Here is an 18,279-nt window from a genome sequence, read left to right as displayed (position 1 = left end):
CGAAATTAACTGAGGATTGTTTTATTTTATTGGCAAGCATATCGTATTATTTTAAGAAGATATAAATCATAACAGTTAAGTGTTAAATTAGCAATAACCAACCTTATTATTACGTGTTATTGATATTATACTTTTCGAAGATTTGTGGAATCTTGGAAACTAAAAATTTTGCTATAATATTTATTGGGTGAAACACATTAAAATGTTCCAAATTGAAAAACGTGTCAAAAGTAATGGTTATACAAGGTCTGGCTATTAAATAACGATACTGGTTACGAAAAAGGGTTTTATTATAAAAATTATTCTACAATAGAATGCTCCCCTTCAATATACTCCTCTCCCCTCGCCACGCACCTTTCCATACGTTTTTTTCATTGATCGAAGCAGTGCTGGAAGTCTTCTTTGGTGATGGCCTTTAGGAGCTCTGCCGTTTTATGCTTTACCACTTCCATCGACTCAAATCGGGTCCCTTTCAAAGCAGATTTTATCTTCGGAAACAAAAAAACTAATCTGGTGAGTATGGTGGGTGTTCTAGCACTGGAGTGCGCTTACTAGCCAAATACTGCTTCATAGATAGCGGATTATGAGTAGGTGCGTTGTCCTGGTGCCAAAACCACGAGCTGTTCTTCCACCTCCGTTTTTTACGAACTCATTCTCGCAGTGTTGCCAAAACTGACAAATAGTAAGTCTGGTTGACAGTCTGGCCCTCTGGAACCCATTCAGTCATCACGATACCGTTAATGTCGAAAAAAAAAAGATCACCATTGCCTTGAATTTTGATTTGCTCTCTCTAAACCGCTTACACCACTAAAAAAACACGCGCACGAGATAGAGAATTAACCCCATAGGCCTCTCTCAACAATTTATAGTACTCAGTCAGAATTTTTTCAATTTAACGATAAATTTGAGATTGATACGTTGCTCCTGTTTTTCGTCACACATGTTTTTCGGCACGAGGAAAAAACATGTTCGTTTCAAACCGCTACTGCACAAATAATATATTGGTGACGGAAACGTGTTTTAGGACGTGTATAGACAAAATATCTACTACTCGTTTTTTACCCCAACCGTCTAGGGCGTCCTCTAGGCGCACAGTCTCGTTATTTAATAGCCAGACCTCGTATGAATCAACTGTTCAACATATTGACCCTTAAAATTTGTAGCACATTCTTGAATAACTAAACAACAATTGTAGTAATTTAAACGTCAGTATAAATATATATATAAATCTGAATATACACCCCAACTTTGCAAATGAAAATAACATAAAAATTTCGTTATACGCTACACAAACACTTACTAGTTAAAAAATTATTAAACAATCTATTTAACGTAATTGAAGAATCTATTTGACCCATTGAAAAATTAAATGAAGGACATTTTTATATGTTCTTATCAACTTTACGACTATTACTTAATTTTTACTGCTTTTACTAACAAATAATTTCAGTGATAATATTGAATCTGTAAAATGGCTTAATATAATCGATAAAGTACATGATATACAAATCAGTTTCAAAAATTTTCATGTTATTTTCTGGATTTTACCTTTTTAACCTTCTTTAAACCTTAATACACGAAAGTGAAAATACTACATTCTGCATCTGGAAGATTTCGATTACTAATTTGACTGTTTCTGAAAATGATCAAAACACAACAACAAATCATGCTATAACAGTATAGAATTTTTCTGCTCTACACTATTACCTGCAAGGAAACAAGAAACTGGGGAAAATGAATATAGCAAAAGATCTGATAAAATAAAAATTTGATGTTGACTGCACCACAAATTAAGAGAAACGCCCATTCAAATAAGAGTCAAAAAAAGTCTTACTAGGTATCTCTGGATGTTTATTGTAGTTAAATAACCAAAATTAACAATCAGCTTTTTAATAAAATATGGATTAGAACCGGCAAATGCGCATAAAAACCGAACCAGTGAAACCAAATTTTGCCTTGGCGTGACGATACAAAGCTTTAAATCTTGTCGAGAAATGAACAAATGTACAAGGAAAAAATACTTTAGTATGTGAATATATCTCATGGACTAAGCATTTAACATTGAAAAGATGTAAAAAATGATGAAATTAACATCTCAATTACCTTTTTTGTGAAGTTGACCTCCCATGAGTTGTGACACCTACGACTGAGCGAACAAATTAAATTAAATGAAGGATTTTTGAAAAAATTGTAGTCGCGATATAATAACATTCTCATTCTCAAATTCAGATGTTTTCGTTGGATTTTACTGAGCTGCTTTGCTTCATTCACTTCACATTACCGGCCAAAACTATGATGATACATTATAATAAATCCTCCTTATATTTATTTTCAATATTATAGTATCGATCGTTTGACATACGCGCTTGTGTAATATCGAAATTTATCACTTAAATGTTTTTATTATATTATATAATAATTACCTATTATTTTTTCAAATCTAAAGTGCCAAGTAAAAGATGAAACTGTTTCTTGTTATCATCGTGTATTAAAATGAAATTTTCATTTGATCAAAAGCCAAAAAGATTTATCAATGTGGTCGTCGTTTGTGGAATTATTTAGCGTAATTGGCACCAATAATCTGCAATTTAGAAATTAATATAATATTTTTTTTATTCCAGCCAATATCCGAGTGGACTTGTTCAAATGTAATAGAATGGATGGCGGCATTAAATTTATACACTTACGCAGACGTTTTTAGATGTAAGGATATAAAAGGTGCAGATTTACTACATCTTGATCGGGAAAAATTAATTGTAAGTATAATTTCAACTTCATAAATTGTTTTGCGACTTCCATATATATAGAATGATATTGTCGTTAACAATTAGCAACCACATTATCTGTGTACTGTATCAAATTTTGTTGATACACCATAAGTCTTATGGTTGTAGAACAATTCAAAAGTTTTTTCATGTTTGCTCAATTCTCAATGTTCAAGCGAGGTTTCTCTGACAATATTTGTGTCTCAAATCGAGAGGGTCATAATCCGTTGACCAATTTCGATCTTATTGATTACTTTCGGAACGGTACAAGGTTTCATTTAGAAGCTCTAGTTAAAATTGTAGAAAACAACAATCAGGACTTCTAATTCGCTCCGACCTAGAGATGGCGGTAGTGCTTGAAAAATCCCACTTTATTAGAAAGTACACAATCTATACAACATATGTTTCAAATTTGAAGACGCCACGTTGTTTAGTATTTGTTTGGCAGCAATTAATAGTCCAATCAATATAAGCTGAACTGAATTCTACTCGTTTAAGCGAAGAAATCAAGCAAAAACGGCTGCATTTGGCTAAGAAGAAAGTGTTGTTTCATCAAGACAATGAACCAGCTCACACATTCATTATTGCAATAGCCAAAATTAATAAATTAAAGTTTGAATTTCTACCTCATGCACCCTATTCGCTAGATTTAGCCCCCTCGGATTATTTTCTGTTCCCAGACCTGAAAAATCCGCTCGGTGGTCAAAGATTTTCCAACAATGAAGAGGTGATGTCGGCAGTTAATGGCTATTATGAGGGGCCTGGCGATTCTTTTTATAAAAAGTGTATCGAATTTATCGAACATCTCTGGGAAAAGTGTATCGAGTTGAAATTAGATTAATTCACCAGCAAAACAATAAAGATAAAAATTATACTAATACATTTAGTTTACAAATTCGGAACGAAAGAAGCTGAGATTAATGTCATCAAATAGTACATATCGTAAAAAATTACAAGTTGAAAATACTATTTTATTGGTAAATATGTACAACTTTTTAAATCATATTTGGAAATTTCATCTGGCGAAGAAGATTATAGAATAATGGAGCATGATAACATAATGAAACCTTATTTCGTTCAAACTTAATGAAAATTGTTTGGATCAAATTCACGTAAATAACAAATTGAAATGAAGATGATTTGTTGTGATTCTTCCACAGTTACATAACCATTTTTCGCTTATAAGGAAAATCTAAAATGTTCTTTATATTTTGGATATTTTCATTAAGCTGCTTTTGTTGACGATAATTTAGGAAAATAATCATTATCGTTGAAATATTTTTTGTTTGAATGGATGTCTGGGTTTTGTATTCAATTAGAGTATTTCGTCTGTTTGCCTCTTGATGGCCTGATTAGTTAGTCAGATAATTCACCAATTGTATATGATACCATATGTAAAAGATTGTTAATTTTCCATTTAAGATCTAAATTACGCAATTATTTCTTGAAGTCTTCATTTTATTGTCCGAATTTTAAGGATTCCATGTACATTGCAGATGATTATTACAATGATTATTTATTTTTTATTTTCATCTTTTACAAAAAACTTTGAGATCAACAAATAAAATAGAACACTGTAAACAAAGTGTATGGCAGATGACCATAAAACTCTGCTTTAACAGGATATACAGTTATACCAACTAAACTTTTTTAAATATTAGGTATTGTATACATAAGCCAAATTCATAACTTTATCAATAACTGACAAGCTACGAGGAATAATCTTGATGTTAAATATTATTTGATAACTTTTTCATTTATTTTTATATTAATGCATTTATATGTTTTAGGCTATGGGCATAAAAGATGAATTCCACCAGAAAGCTTTATTATCCTGTATAGATGAATTATTAAATAAGCCAGACAATACAACCCCTCTACGAAATGAAATTGAGGAAACAGTATCCACCGACACCACTTATACTCACAATTTGAAGCAGCGCAGCTTTAGTTCATTAGAACGATGCGATAAATGTAACAAATATCTTCGGGGACTCCTTCACCAAGGTTTTATTTGTCAAGATTGCGGTGTAGTTTCCCATCGTACATGTGCAGCAACTGAACTTCCGTCTTGCACTCACCGTCCAATGGATGAAAGTTCTCATTTTATTCAATTTAAATCATTCTTCGGTCAGGGACTTTGCAGCCAGTTCAATTTAAGTGAAACACCAGCACCAATGCTCATCATAAATTGTGCTTTAGAAATTGAGAAACGTGCTAAGAATAATGAATCTCTTGAATTATATAATTTATATTGTGCCACACCTCCTGCAGATCAGTTGCAATCTCTGGTTAAGAAAATAGAAGAAAATCCTAACAACATAAACTGGTTTGAATACAGCCACGTGTCTATTGCTAGTGTTTTCAAAAAATACTTAAGAGAATTACCTGATCCGCTCATTCCTGTACAGTGGTATGATAAATTTTTGGAAGCATCTAAAAAAAGAAATGATGAAGAGTGTACTACCATATTGAAACAACTAATAGAAGAACTTCCAGAGCATCATAAATCAACCTTGAGGTTTATTATGGGACATTTGTGTAGAATATGTCAATTAGAATATGCTAGAGGAAACAAAAGCCCACCTACTGTCTTAGTTCAAGTTATGTGTCATATTTTCCTAAGACCACCATGGGAGAGAATTATGTAAGTTGATACATTTTGATAAAATTACACATTTATGCGATTACAAGAATTTTATTCTTCAGTAATTATTTCTTCATCTTGAATTCTCTAGTGTTTAGTCTTTGTTACTGGCATACGTAACAAATATTCGTTATATTAAGTCATTCTTTAAACTGAGGTTTGTTATATTAACATTAGGTTGATCTACAATTTGTTTTAAAGAGTTGAAAAAATAGTTTTATTCACCTCAATATTACTCATCTTGTAACGAACAACTTCTTTTACATGAATAACACATTTTTATCAAATTACTGTATTTTCTATTTAAATACAATTAAGTAGAAAAGATATGTTTCACTTAGACAAATTATCAAAATTAAATGCAGTAAAATCTGTAAAAGTAGGTATCAAGATAGCTTATTCTTAATTTTTTTCATCTTAGTCCGTCAGGTTCATAAATTTCACCCCCTTCTTCTTCGCCTTCATACACTTCTATATTAGTAACTTGCAACATAGATATGACAATATCAGCATTGCATCAGTTAATTCTCCACATATGGCTAAATATATTGAAGGTAACGAATTCATTGAACTCTCTTGAAAGTGCAATTCTTCTTGATCTTTTTGCCAGGTCCTATCAATTTCGGCGAGTGGAAAGTCATCTTTTTCATTTTCGTATGTTACGTTGAACACACTTTTCTTTGATGCAGTTTGCAATGGTCCTTGATTAATGCAGATTATTAACATGTTTAAAACGTCGCGTTTTTTTATTTTCTGATGATGAGTGGCTAAGTTAGTTAGAGGTACTCACACTTTTTTTTGATAGTTTAAAATGCGTTATAATGAGGGTGATCTCAAAAATTTTTCGTTAAGGTATATTTTACATTGACTTTTATGGACAATTGAAGTGGATTATGAATAATTTGTTAAATCGAGAAAGTAATTATATGGAGGTATGTTATATTTTAAGGTTGCTCTGCATCTTTAGTTATCTGTTCAGTTTTAGTTTGCCATGATATGGTTTTTATGAGCTCCATTAGTTTAATGGGGCTCAATATTTAAATAATAATTTTACTGATAAAATCATTTTATATTTTAACAAATTTATTCTTACGCCACTTATATTGGGTATTTGTGTCATGTTTTTTAGATTTCTCCTTATAGGTATCAACTTTTAACATTCTTTTAAATTATACAATTTCTGCAAACAACTGATGGAAAATAAATTATCTTAAAAAATTTCATCTAAAATTTGCACATTCCATAAACTTTCATGTAATGAACATGATGTGGATATTCAAATTTTAAAACAATTTTTGTATAATGATATTGAAATGTGTGACATCAGTTGATAACAGACAAGGCATCACTATCTTATAAAATACAAAAGGTAATAACTAGCAGATTGCTAGCTACAAAAAACAAAATTGCCTATAATCAAAAATTGATACTTTAAAAGAATTACTACATTTAAAACTTTTCGATTGATTAAATTTATTGAAAATTAATAAGGAACAGTTTCCAAACTGAGACTTTTCAATTAAAATTGATGTTTTTATATATTTTTCTCTGTTCTATATTGGATATTAAAACAGTTGTAAATGCTTACTCGTTTTCTATTGGGTATATATTAAAATCAACTTTGTAATAAAAAATTATAGTGAAGAAAATTTACCTATCATATAATTGTTTATTTAAAACTCTCTTAAATCTAATCAGAAGTTATTTCAATTTATCTGTAATTCAATTTTTCCTTTCACATATTATATGTTAACTTAAGTGTTTCATAAAAATGATATATTTAAATCAAATCTTATGACCACGCTCAAAATATCATCCCAAACCTTCAGGGTCCAATCAGGATCAAAATACCTTAATTCAATGCTTTAACATAAATATTCTTTATAAATTATGTACTACTATTCATTTTAACATGCCTAATATATGCAGAAGAATATTAATTGGCAATTTTCTCGAATCTGCAATAATTTCATTATTAAATTTTATCTTTGTGTCATATTGACCCCATTTACTAATAGAATAATTCACAATATCTTTATTATCCTTTGTATGAGGATTAATGTTACAGAGTAACCTTTTCTTATCTCCAACTATCTAATCCTTTTTATCAGTAATCTCATTAATTGGGGTGATGCAATTTGATCATACCATTCCAACTTTTTGTCTTCATTTTTATTTCTTATTTCTTATATTTATGTATAAACAAATAATATTGCATTACATCATTCTAATGTATAGACTACTTATTTTCCTACTAGTGTTGAGTACTTGTTGGCTCAAAAGTATTCCAGTTGATAACTAGTGGAAAAGTTTCCAACTATTGATTAACAACAAAAACTTACTCGTCAGCTCATTTAGAGTCAATAAAATCGTTATTGTGTATATCTAAGGATATATTATAAGTTTGTTAAATTACCTAGAGTGGAAAATTATAGAACAAAAAATTAATTTCTAAATAGTTATGAATCGTTCATTACATTTTACTTATTCAGTTTAGGAGCATATGGATTCATTTTAAGATACTAATTAGTTAATTAACACATAATTTGATGAAAAAATTTGAATGAGTTTAAGATTTTTTGACCGCAATTGGTAACTAAAGCTTGTCAATTCTTATTAAATAGAAATTACAAATATCAATATTTTAACCATGAAAAATTTAAATCATCAGAATGTTTATCCTTACAATGATTACAATGACCCAAATTTGCACTTTTGAATAAATGACCTCAATATGTTTATCAAATTTGCCATAATATATTTTTAGTTATTAAAAGATGCATCTTTTTAATATCGTTTGTTGTCAGTTTTAATTAATACTTTGTCAATAAATAATTGAATAAAATATAGAATACATTCAATAGACATACTGTCTACAGACTGCACAAGCTTTTCCTGGAACAGCTAAATTATTTATCTATGTATTTTATATTTAAAATTAAACTTCATTATCTCCCAGCTAAATAAAATGAGTCTTATCCCCATTAAAACCTGATAAGAGAAATCAGTTGTATTGTTGACCCAGATAAGATAATAATCTTACAATTTTTTTATATACATATTTGAAATGATATAGAACTTAGCAACTAGATAAAGTATATCTTAATTACTAATATGTTTTTTTTTTCAGACAAGTCGTCTACAACACACAAGCTCACAACCGCATTGTAGAACTGCTTTTACTATACTGTGATTGGGGAGAAAAATTACCAGAATTTGCTTCAGCACCAGCTATACCCCCTAGGAAAGTTTCTCGTATGGGTAGTAGTGCCTATTATACGATGATAGAAAGAGATAAGGAAAAAAGTAATGCTGCGATGTGTCTCCAGGATGCAGAGTGGTATTGGGGCGACATCAAACGTGAGGAAGTGAACGAAGTGCTTAATGACACTGTTGACGGTACATTTTTAGTTCGGGATGCATCTAGTAAATGTGGTGAATATACTCTGACTCTCCGGAAAGGTGGTGCAAATAAGCTCATTAAAATTTGCCATCGGAATGGTATGTACGGTTTTACGGAACCTTACACGTTTCCATCTGTTGTAGATCTTATTAATCACTTTAGACATGATTCTTTATCTCAGTACAATGCTTCTCTAGATATAAAATTACTCTATCCAGTTTCTCGTAACAATCAAGAAGAGGAATTGGCGAAAACAGAGAAGATTGAAAAACTAGTAGAAAAGCTGGTAACTTTAAACAAAAGTTTGGCCGATAAGAATAAAGTATCTGAAACGGTTTCAAAAGACTTTAATGATACATCAATTGAAGTACAAACTAAAAGACAAGCTCTTGATGCATTGAAAGAATTGGTACAAGTATTTAGAGACCAAACTGTTGTCCAAGAAAAATTTCAAAGTGAAGCACAACCTCACGAAATTAAAAATCTGGAACTTAATGCCGAATTACTTAAAAAACGTCTCAAGTTAATGTCTGAAAGCTGTGAACAACTAGAAGAAATTCTGAAACAGAAAGAAGCTTATAGGAAAGCATTAGAAAGAGAATTAACAGCTTTAAAACCGCAAATTCACAACTTGGTACGAGAAAGAGACAAGCACACTAGATGGCTACAACAAAGAGGCTTTTCTATTAGTAAAGTGAACCAAATTTTGAATAGAAATGCAGAAGAAACGACAGGGGACTGTGAAGTAGATACAGATTCATTACCACATAATGATGAGAAAACTTGGCTCATGTTGAATTGTTCCCGTACTGACGCAGAAAAACTGTTGGAAGGAAAACCTGATGGCACATTTTTATTGAGAAAATCCAGACAAATGAACAAATTCGCTCTTTCTGTACAGTGTAATGGAAGCACTAATCATTGTATTATCAATGAAACCCAGAAAGGACTTGGATTTACAGAACCATACAATATTTATCCCACATTAAAAGATTTGGTATTACATTATGCTACAAATTCTTTAGAAATTCACAACGATCTTCTGAACACCGTTTTGGCTTATCCCATTAACGCGGTTAATAATGGTAACCATAATAGGGACAGTTGCATATACGTTCCATGAGAGTTTTGTGATAAAAAACTGACTTTTATATTCCTTTATTAAAATATCCTTAGGATGATAATTATAAAGAAACGATTTTAACAAATTTTTATTCATTTATGTATTGCATTCTATATATATTATATATATACATAAAATTAATATTTACGTGACTTGCTTTACAATTGAATACACTCTTTTGCTTCAACACCGGGTTAAATACTGTGATAATGTACTAAAGATGACTTTCACATGTACTTATACTTGGCGAAATAAAGTGTATTGGCCAAAGTAACAAAGTTGTGGGTTGGTAACAGAAATGTTTCAATTACTATGGAGACTTTTCAATGACAGTACAGTAAAAAAACTAGATATTTCTACACATTCTCCATTAATTAGTTAACAATGTGTATCTATATATGCTGTTGACGTTGTACTGTACAAACAGTTCCATGTGTACAAATAAACTAGCAGAGTTAACCAGTGATGTATACTTTCTTCTTATTTGAAAGTCTCTTAAAGTGCTCCATTGTTTTGAATTATTCTCGATGTATTACATAAGAAGTCTCTGTTTATTAGATATTAATTCAACAGAGAAAATTTAGTTTTTTTCTCCTGCTGTATATTATATTTTGGTGATCTTTACTAATGATCAAGTCAATATGTAGAAGTTGTTAATTTGAGTTTGATTATTAGCATTTATTTGGGATTGGTTTTTAGTGTTTTATTTTCAAAACGTAAGGTTTTTTGGAACATTTCCAATGTTAAAATTTAAGAAGAATGAATGGTAATCAAACTTAGTAACAAGCTTCAATATTTGTTGTATGCTGTGATTTACACTGCTGATTTACTGATATATAATTTGCTTGATTTTTTTAAAAAGCATTCTAGATATAATATGTTGATAAACATATTATTATTATCAATAATGTATATTTTAGTTATATTAGAAATGAAGAAATTTCTTTTATTACAGATTTTTATACATCAAATTTATATACATACGTTCGTATGTCGTGTGTGTGTGAGAGAGAGAATATTTTTTTAAAGAAGTATTTTTTACTAATTAACCTTTCATATTTTATGTTTGTCATCCCATATTTTTTTAAATTGAAGCTAAAGCGAAGCTGATGTTTAAGAAAAAATGGAAGATCCTATTGCTAAAATAAAAAAAAAAGACTACAGTTGATAGATCTTTAATAATATGTTCTAAGAAATTGATATTTGAATAGCAACCCTCTTTCCATAGAAAAAAAAATCAATTTATTATAAAATATACCTATTATTGATATATACAAGGATGTTCAATCTGTTGTATAATATTCAAATAAATAGATATACATTTTTTATGATTAGTAACACTTCACTGTAATTGGTTTTGACAAAATAATTCTTTTACAGTGTTGCTATCATCATCATATTTTAATGGTATAATTATATTCTATTACATAAAATTTTGCAAATGGACCTTCACATGACTCAAAATAAAATTTTTGGTTAGTGCTCCAAGACAAATACTATTTATGGATATGATAGAATTTTTAAAATATTTAATTAGAAAGGAAACCATGTGACGTTTAATTCTTTGTTGCTATGGTTGTTTTTGTTTTGATCTTTTTTTGTCAAACTACCATCGTGGGTATAAGCAAGCGTTCTAAGGCGTTCTAAGCGTTCTATTCTGTAACTTTTTTGGTTAAAAACAATCAATGGTTATATTTAACCGCAGTGTATAATCTTTGTTCGTATTCTATAATCAAAACTCTGGTTGTACATGTAACTATTATAGTGTTGGTTATAGTATTTTTTATATCAACAAGGTGAAAGGATAAAGAATAAAATTTAACTACAATAACATTTTGTTTCGAGGTTAAATGGCTGGCTGCACGTCTAATGAACTGAAATTTTCGAGAAATAAGCGACGTTTTTCAACTTCCAAATTCAACATTTGGAACACACAATATGTCATAACATTTCAATGCTGTCCTTCCTGATGAAGAAGTTATTCATTGTACAAGATGGTGATCGAGATCATAATTTTTGTATCCAAGGGAATGTGATTTAATATGTAATGAATATTTTACCTAATAATTAATAGAAAAAGTTGTTCCATTATATTTTGATAATTTTATTCATTATATTGAATTTACTCTTACTTCATTGTTTTTGTAACGTAATATTGCTCTGTAGAGGGAAGTATATCGGTCGGGAAATAAAAAGCTATAAATACTATTACAATAATTATTATATCACTACATATATTTCACACATTGTTTCTTAAAGCTTTTGCTATATTATTCAGATCACTTGCAATTCCATATTTACTTGTGACAAGTTGTTTCAATATTCTATCACAGGTATTTATAATTACACTCCTTTTTTTCTTTGTATTCTATTTTTCTATTAACTGGTATTTCATTGTTTACGTTCTCATTATCACTAGAGATCGGGACTGAAACTACACAAAATATAATAATCATAAATCTGACATAGTATAATCATGTGTTGACGTTATTCATACAATTTGTCCTTGTCATTATCATAATTTAAATAAAAAAATTTGTTTTACCATTACTACTTTCTGAAACTGGCTCCAAAAATCGTTCATTATCGACAACAAAATTTTTTTGCTCACATTGAAGTCCATATTAAGGAATATTTTACCCATCTACCACAACTGGATTAAGAAGTTGAATTATTCTGTGATCAAACTGTCTGACATCTCCTTTTCCGAACTGGGCCCTCCTTATGTATATGTTCTACTCTATGTTTTTTAAGCATTTTATTTGAAATCGGCGAATACCTAAAACGTGTTTTAAGTTCAATAAGTTTAATTTTAGTTACTACAAACTTACTGATTCCCATTGTTGGGCATTTTTTTTTTGGCCCATCAATCAAGTAGTTCTGTTACTCTTTCCCAATTTTTTTCTATTGTTGATACTTTGCAGCTTCATTTGGAAGGTAAATCAAATCTATATGTTCTTCAACTTAATTTATTAATGCCGACAATTTTGGTTGATCGCTCTCTCTTTTTCTCCATACTAATCAGAAAAACACAACTTCCGTACCTAAATTTAACTGTATCGTTAAAACTTAAAAATTAACCAGGTGTTTAAAACTGAACCATACAGAATACTTAACTGGTTTAATTTTATATCGATGTAGTTATAAATACATTAATAACCAAAAAGTTACAGAATAGACCCCATGTTATTATGTGTAAACTGTCAGCTTATTCAGCTAAAATTCAAATTTCTTAGAGCATTAACCAAAAGCATAATTATTTCTGAATTTATGTTTACATGGTAACAAATGAATTGATATTATATTTTTTCAACTTTTTCTATTGTAGGTTTATTAAAATTTGAATAGATGTATTATTGGGTTCAAAAAATGTGAATTTTTGTTACCTTGTGATACATGATTTTTGTTTTTCATTAATGCTGTATCTTTTGGTTTCATTTAAAAAAATAATCTGGAAACTCTTAAATTTTTGTGAAAATAATATAATATGATATATGTGAATGTGCCATATTAATGTTTATACCTTTCGGACTAATGGAATGAAAACATGATTTTGTATAGTAGATACTCAGAAATAGGTTTTGTATTTTTCAATTTGCCGAAAATTTTCATATTTGGAGATCACTTATTTCTGTATTTATTCTGTATTTAATAATTTGCCAATAAACTATAGGAAGTGTCATTTTTTATGAAATTATACCACTAATAGAATTTTTGTATTTAAGGATTATGCACTAAATGTAAAAATTTTATTATTAATTTTGTAAAATGAAATTGGCTAATATAAGAGTACAATCTTCCATAAATAGGTAACTTCTAGTTGCCCAGTTTTGCTTTATATGAATTTTTTATTTAGAAGTTTTGAATAGAATGATCCACCTTTAATAATTGTATTTGAAAGAATGACTGAATCTTTTACAAAATACAATATTACATCAATATAAACTGATAACTGAAGAAATATATAACATTAACTATAAATTTACTTAATTTAAATGATAGCACAATCATATTTTTCTCATTTTAGAGTCAATTATTCCATCAGCTCATTCAAAATTTCACTTTTACAAAACGTGTATTAAATTTCCAATTTAATTTAGTCACTAAGATTTATCTAATGAATATCTGAGCGATGACATTTCTGACAAATTAAGCTGCACATTTTTGAATCTTCTTTCAAATCACACAAATTTTAAGAGAGTAATTTGTATAACAAATATGTGGATTTTAAGATGGGTTTGTTCTAAGTATATTGTCAAAAATTGTATGAAAGACATAAATTAAGAAATTTATCATTGTGGAATCAGTTAAGAAAATGACCAAAGATGTGATATTAAAAATTTCAAATTGGATTTCAATGAAAATTGTGTACTGAAATTACAATGTTTATTAACTAAAAACCATATTATTGGAGTAATGTTTTTTTTATAAAAAAGTGGTTAAGTAATTTCATAAATTTAAATGGTACAAATTTATATTGTTATTTTCAAATCATCTAAATGAAATATTCTATATTATTATGCTGTAAATTTTAATATCTATAATTGGTTTTAGTGCATAATCTTAAGACAATTCGGTTGATATTACCACGTGTCTAGAATGTTTTTTTTACAGTTTAAATGCTACTATAATCGATGTGTAATGTATTGTACTTTTAAAGAGCAATTTGAAGTAATTGATGATTCAACAGTTCTTAATTTATACCCGTATTTTCAATAGATTTCTATTAATTATTTTATGTCTGTCAAATGAAAATGAGAAATTATCCCGACGTTTTAATCAGCACTTTTTGTGTAGTGTAAAAGGCCTAAATTTTAGAGCAAATACCAATGAAGCTCTTTCATATTTCTTTTATAAAGAATTATATTTCATTGGCACCACAAAGTAGTAATTTATTTTTTATTTTATAAAAATATTTACTACAACTTTGCTTTATGATTTTAACAAATAAACAGAACTGTGTTCTAGTGGTTATTGCATTAAAGTGGCTTATTTTCTTTAGAAAGTGTATATTCCATTAAACGAAGTAGCAGTAATTGGAGAAAGTATTCATTTTGCTCTTCCAATATTTTCCTTTTCACATAGAAATATTCAGATATTCTTATTTTCATACTACAGTTCAGATTCCTAGATACCAACGTTTTTCTCAAGTGTTTTAATGGTTAAACCAGAAACGTTAATTAAATCTAAAAACAGTAGGGAATAATCGAAACGGCACAAGGTGCCATTAATTAAGTGCTTTATGGTTCTTCTATGTTTACCCGACCTATATGTCTAGGGTTGCCAGACGTGCACGAAAAAAAAACCGAAGAGTTTCTAATTTCAAAAAATAAAGCTATTTTATTCCATAATAAAAAGTTAAAAAAACAAAGAATATTTAATATTTTTATAGGTAAATAAAACTTTTTAATATATTTCACATAGATGCCGATGCTTTTAACAACTCCCTATTACTTGATATCTCATTTTTAAATTCGATGCAAGTACTGCTTATGTTGAAAAAAACACAGAGCTCACACTCAACGCTTTCTACAGAGAGACGATTTCTTTCGTTTGTCCAAACATTTCCCATAACACTAAATATCCTTTCTATGAAGGCATTGGATAAAGGAATGCTGCAAATATATTGTACAAGTTTCAACAAAATTGGTGCTACCTCTTTCTCGAAGAAGATACACCACAATCTACTGTTTTACCTTCAAGTACGGGAAACACGGTGTGCAGTGCAGCCAGTTCTTCATATAGATTTTCAGAAGGTTGCTCTTGTTACCAAGGAGAAATTAACCACAAATCTATTAATTCATCCAGGGTGGGCAATATTCCGGATTCTAAATTTAAACAACTGAAAGTCTTAAAATGGTTATTTTCGAAGCTATACCACTTTGCTATGTAAACCAGAGCTGTTTGGTAAACATTTAGAGCATTCGTCACAAATTGTTTAGAATGATATTCTGAAAGATAGCCTTTCTTCTAGGTCATGTGTATTTTTATGCCAAAATGTTGGTCGCTTATTTTTTTTTAAAGAGTGTTCCTGAATTTAATCATTATATTTTACAGATTATACGCTGCTGTTTTTCTAGCAAAAGCAAAATTTCTTGGATAGACATCAAAAAATTATGAGTAAAATATAAATACAGTTCATTATAAGTAGGATTGGTCTCATTTGCGATTTCGTTTTTTTGATCTGATAAATACCCCAAAGTGCTGTAGGACAATTTTCGCGGCCTTGTTTTAAGAAATACCGTTTTAATGGTTCCCATGATGAGAGTACTCTATCAAGTGCTTTAAACAAACTTAGCCATCGAAAATTCTGCAAAAATTTTCATAATTATATGTGATTGTCTGTTTTACCAACAATTTTTCAACCGGATGATCCTTGAGAAAACCGAACTGTCCGGTCGAAAACCGGACATCTGGCAACCCTATGTATGTCTCATGTGTTTTCAGAAATGAATATTGGTTTCCTTATGAGGACGATATTGTGTTAAAGTAAATCGTCACTAATAACCCTTTAGTTGACCCTCATAACTACCACCACTTTGTAAAAAAGACAAAATTTCAGGTTAGAAAGACCAACTGTGTCAAATGCGACCATGTTCCAATAAGGGAATTATAGAAATAATGGCAATTTTATTAAAGGCGACTTCACTCGCTTTCACTTTTGATGAATAATGAAGTCGACTTTAAAAATAGAGTTATCGGAACATTGTTAACTATAGGGTTATTAGACACGATTTCTTTTAAAAACACAATATGGTTATGTATTAAAACTAATCTTGTTTCTGTCTTCATTTCTGAAAACACATCAAATAAGCAACTAGCTATCGATTTAAAAAGAGAACCATAAGGCTGAAGTTAATAAAGCTAATACCTTCCTTTATTAAAAGACGGTACTAACTTGAGTACTATTAATGGTGTCTTGTGCGTCACAAATGAAGTCGATTTTGTTAAAATCGCCGCATCGATAATTCCGTAATACATATAAAAGAAATAGATTTGTCGAAGGATAACATAAGGTTTTTTTAATCCAAACAATTCACAACAAAAAAGAGTTTTCAAAAGTTTTGAAGTAGTGTATAAAAGGAACACGAAATTACAAACATCAAATCTGGAAGTGGAAAAACAAAATAACACCCATGATTTCTATTAACGATGCAACATTGATCAATGTAATTAGATCAATTTAATGTGTACACTGATTTTGGAATGAATAGAATAGGCATGAGCGTGACGAAAAATGTTGTTCAAAGAGAAATAACCTACTGAAATATATAGCAAGCGACGAAGACAAGTAATCAGGTATTTTTGAAAGATTATGAGTTTATGAGACCAAACTTTTTGAGAGAGGAAAAAAAGTAAATACTGAAAATAAAATATAAAAAAGCATAAGCTTAACTACACCAATACATTTTAGATTGTAATGAAATTGGCGAAATTCTGAAACATTGGATGATTGTTTTTTGTCCCTAGGTAATTTACTTCCTTTTGATTCTTCAGAGATGACCTTCTTTTTGTAATAATAATATTTATTCTTAAACAGTTTCAATTCGAAATTCCTTTTTTTCCTTGAATTTAATATTATTTCGGCTCCTCTACATGACTCATATTTACATCAAACAATAAATTCGTATCCAGAAAATAACCGAAAACTTTGGAATAAACAATCGACCAAATGAATGATGATGACAGCTGTTAATTTCTGAGCTGCAAAAATTGCATTTCGTTCCATTTTTTTGTTCACTTCATTTTTAAACTATTACTAATCTCTGTGTTTCTATAATTAATTCTCTAAGAACCTTAGTCCTTCTATGAAGTATGTTTTGATATCTCTTATATTATTTTTTCAATATTAGTTTATAATATATTATGTCAACTTGAACAAAAGTATATTTTACACATTACACTTGGAAGAAATGTTTTCATTATTGAATAAGCTATCTTAGAAATATATATGATGTATTGTTGGTGTAACCACAAAATATTTCTTTAGACTTTTAATTGAGGTTCTATATACTCTTAATGGTACATTCTTATTCTTTATCACATTCATATTTTCAATTCAGGTTGCATAAAATATAGGCTGTAATAAGATTTTAGAAAACTTTTGCAATCATTAAATACCGTTTGTATGAGGTTGAATGAATTTTGTATATTAATTTGTAAGTATGAATTGATTTTTAAATAGAGGTTTCATTATATAGTATTTTTTAAATTTGTAATAAACTGTTCTTTATATACTGTTGAATGTCATCTCAAATAAATAATTGAAATAATAAATATACTTTTATTCTGTAAATCATTTCCTTTGTATTAATGAGAAGAAAACATTTCTCATCTTATT

At 29.2% G+C, this 18,279-nt stretch overlaps 1 protein-coding gene across 2 annotated transcripts in view; it reads left to right on the top strand.

Annotated features, from left to right (window-relative positions):
* Positions 1-18,215, top strand: part of LOC130897164 (phosphatidylinositol 3-kinase regulatory subunit gamma) — a 255,827-nt gene extending 237,612 nt beyond the window's left edge. For both annotated transcript variants that reach the window (XM_057805858.1, XM_057805869.1), the window contains 3 exons: positions 2,622-2,756; positions 4,556-5,412; positions 8,543-18,215. In XM_057805858.1, the coding sequence (XP_057661841.1) occupies positions 2,622-2,756; positions 4,556-5,412; positions 8,543-9,938 (2,388 nt within the window). In that variant the 3' untranslated portion in view covers positions 9,939-18,215. The remainder of the gene's footprint in view (positions 1-2,621; positions 2,757-4,555; positions 5,413-8,542) is intronic.
* The last annotated feature ends 64 nt before the right edge of the window (positions 18,216-18,279 follow it).

This window comes from Diorhabda carinulata, chromosome 1, assembly GCF_026250575.1.
Source record: "Diorhabda carinulata isolate Delta chromosome 1, icDioCari1.1, whole genome shotgun sequence".
Classification (NCBI taxonomy): Eukaryota; Metazoa; Arthropoda; class Insecta; order Coleoptera; family Chrysomelidae; genus Diorhabda; species Diorhabda carinulata.
The sequence above is the reverse complement of the archived record's forward strand: the minus strand, read 5'-3'. Positions and strand labels throughout refer to the sequence as shown.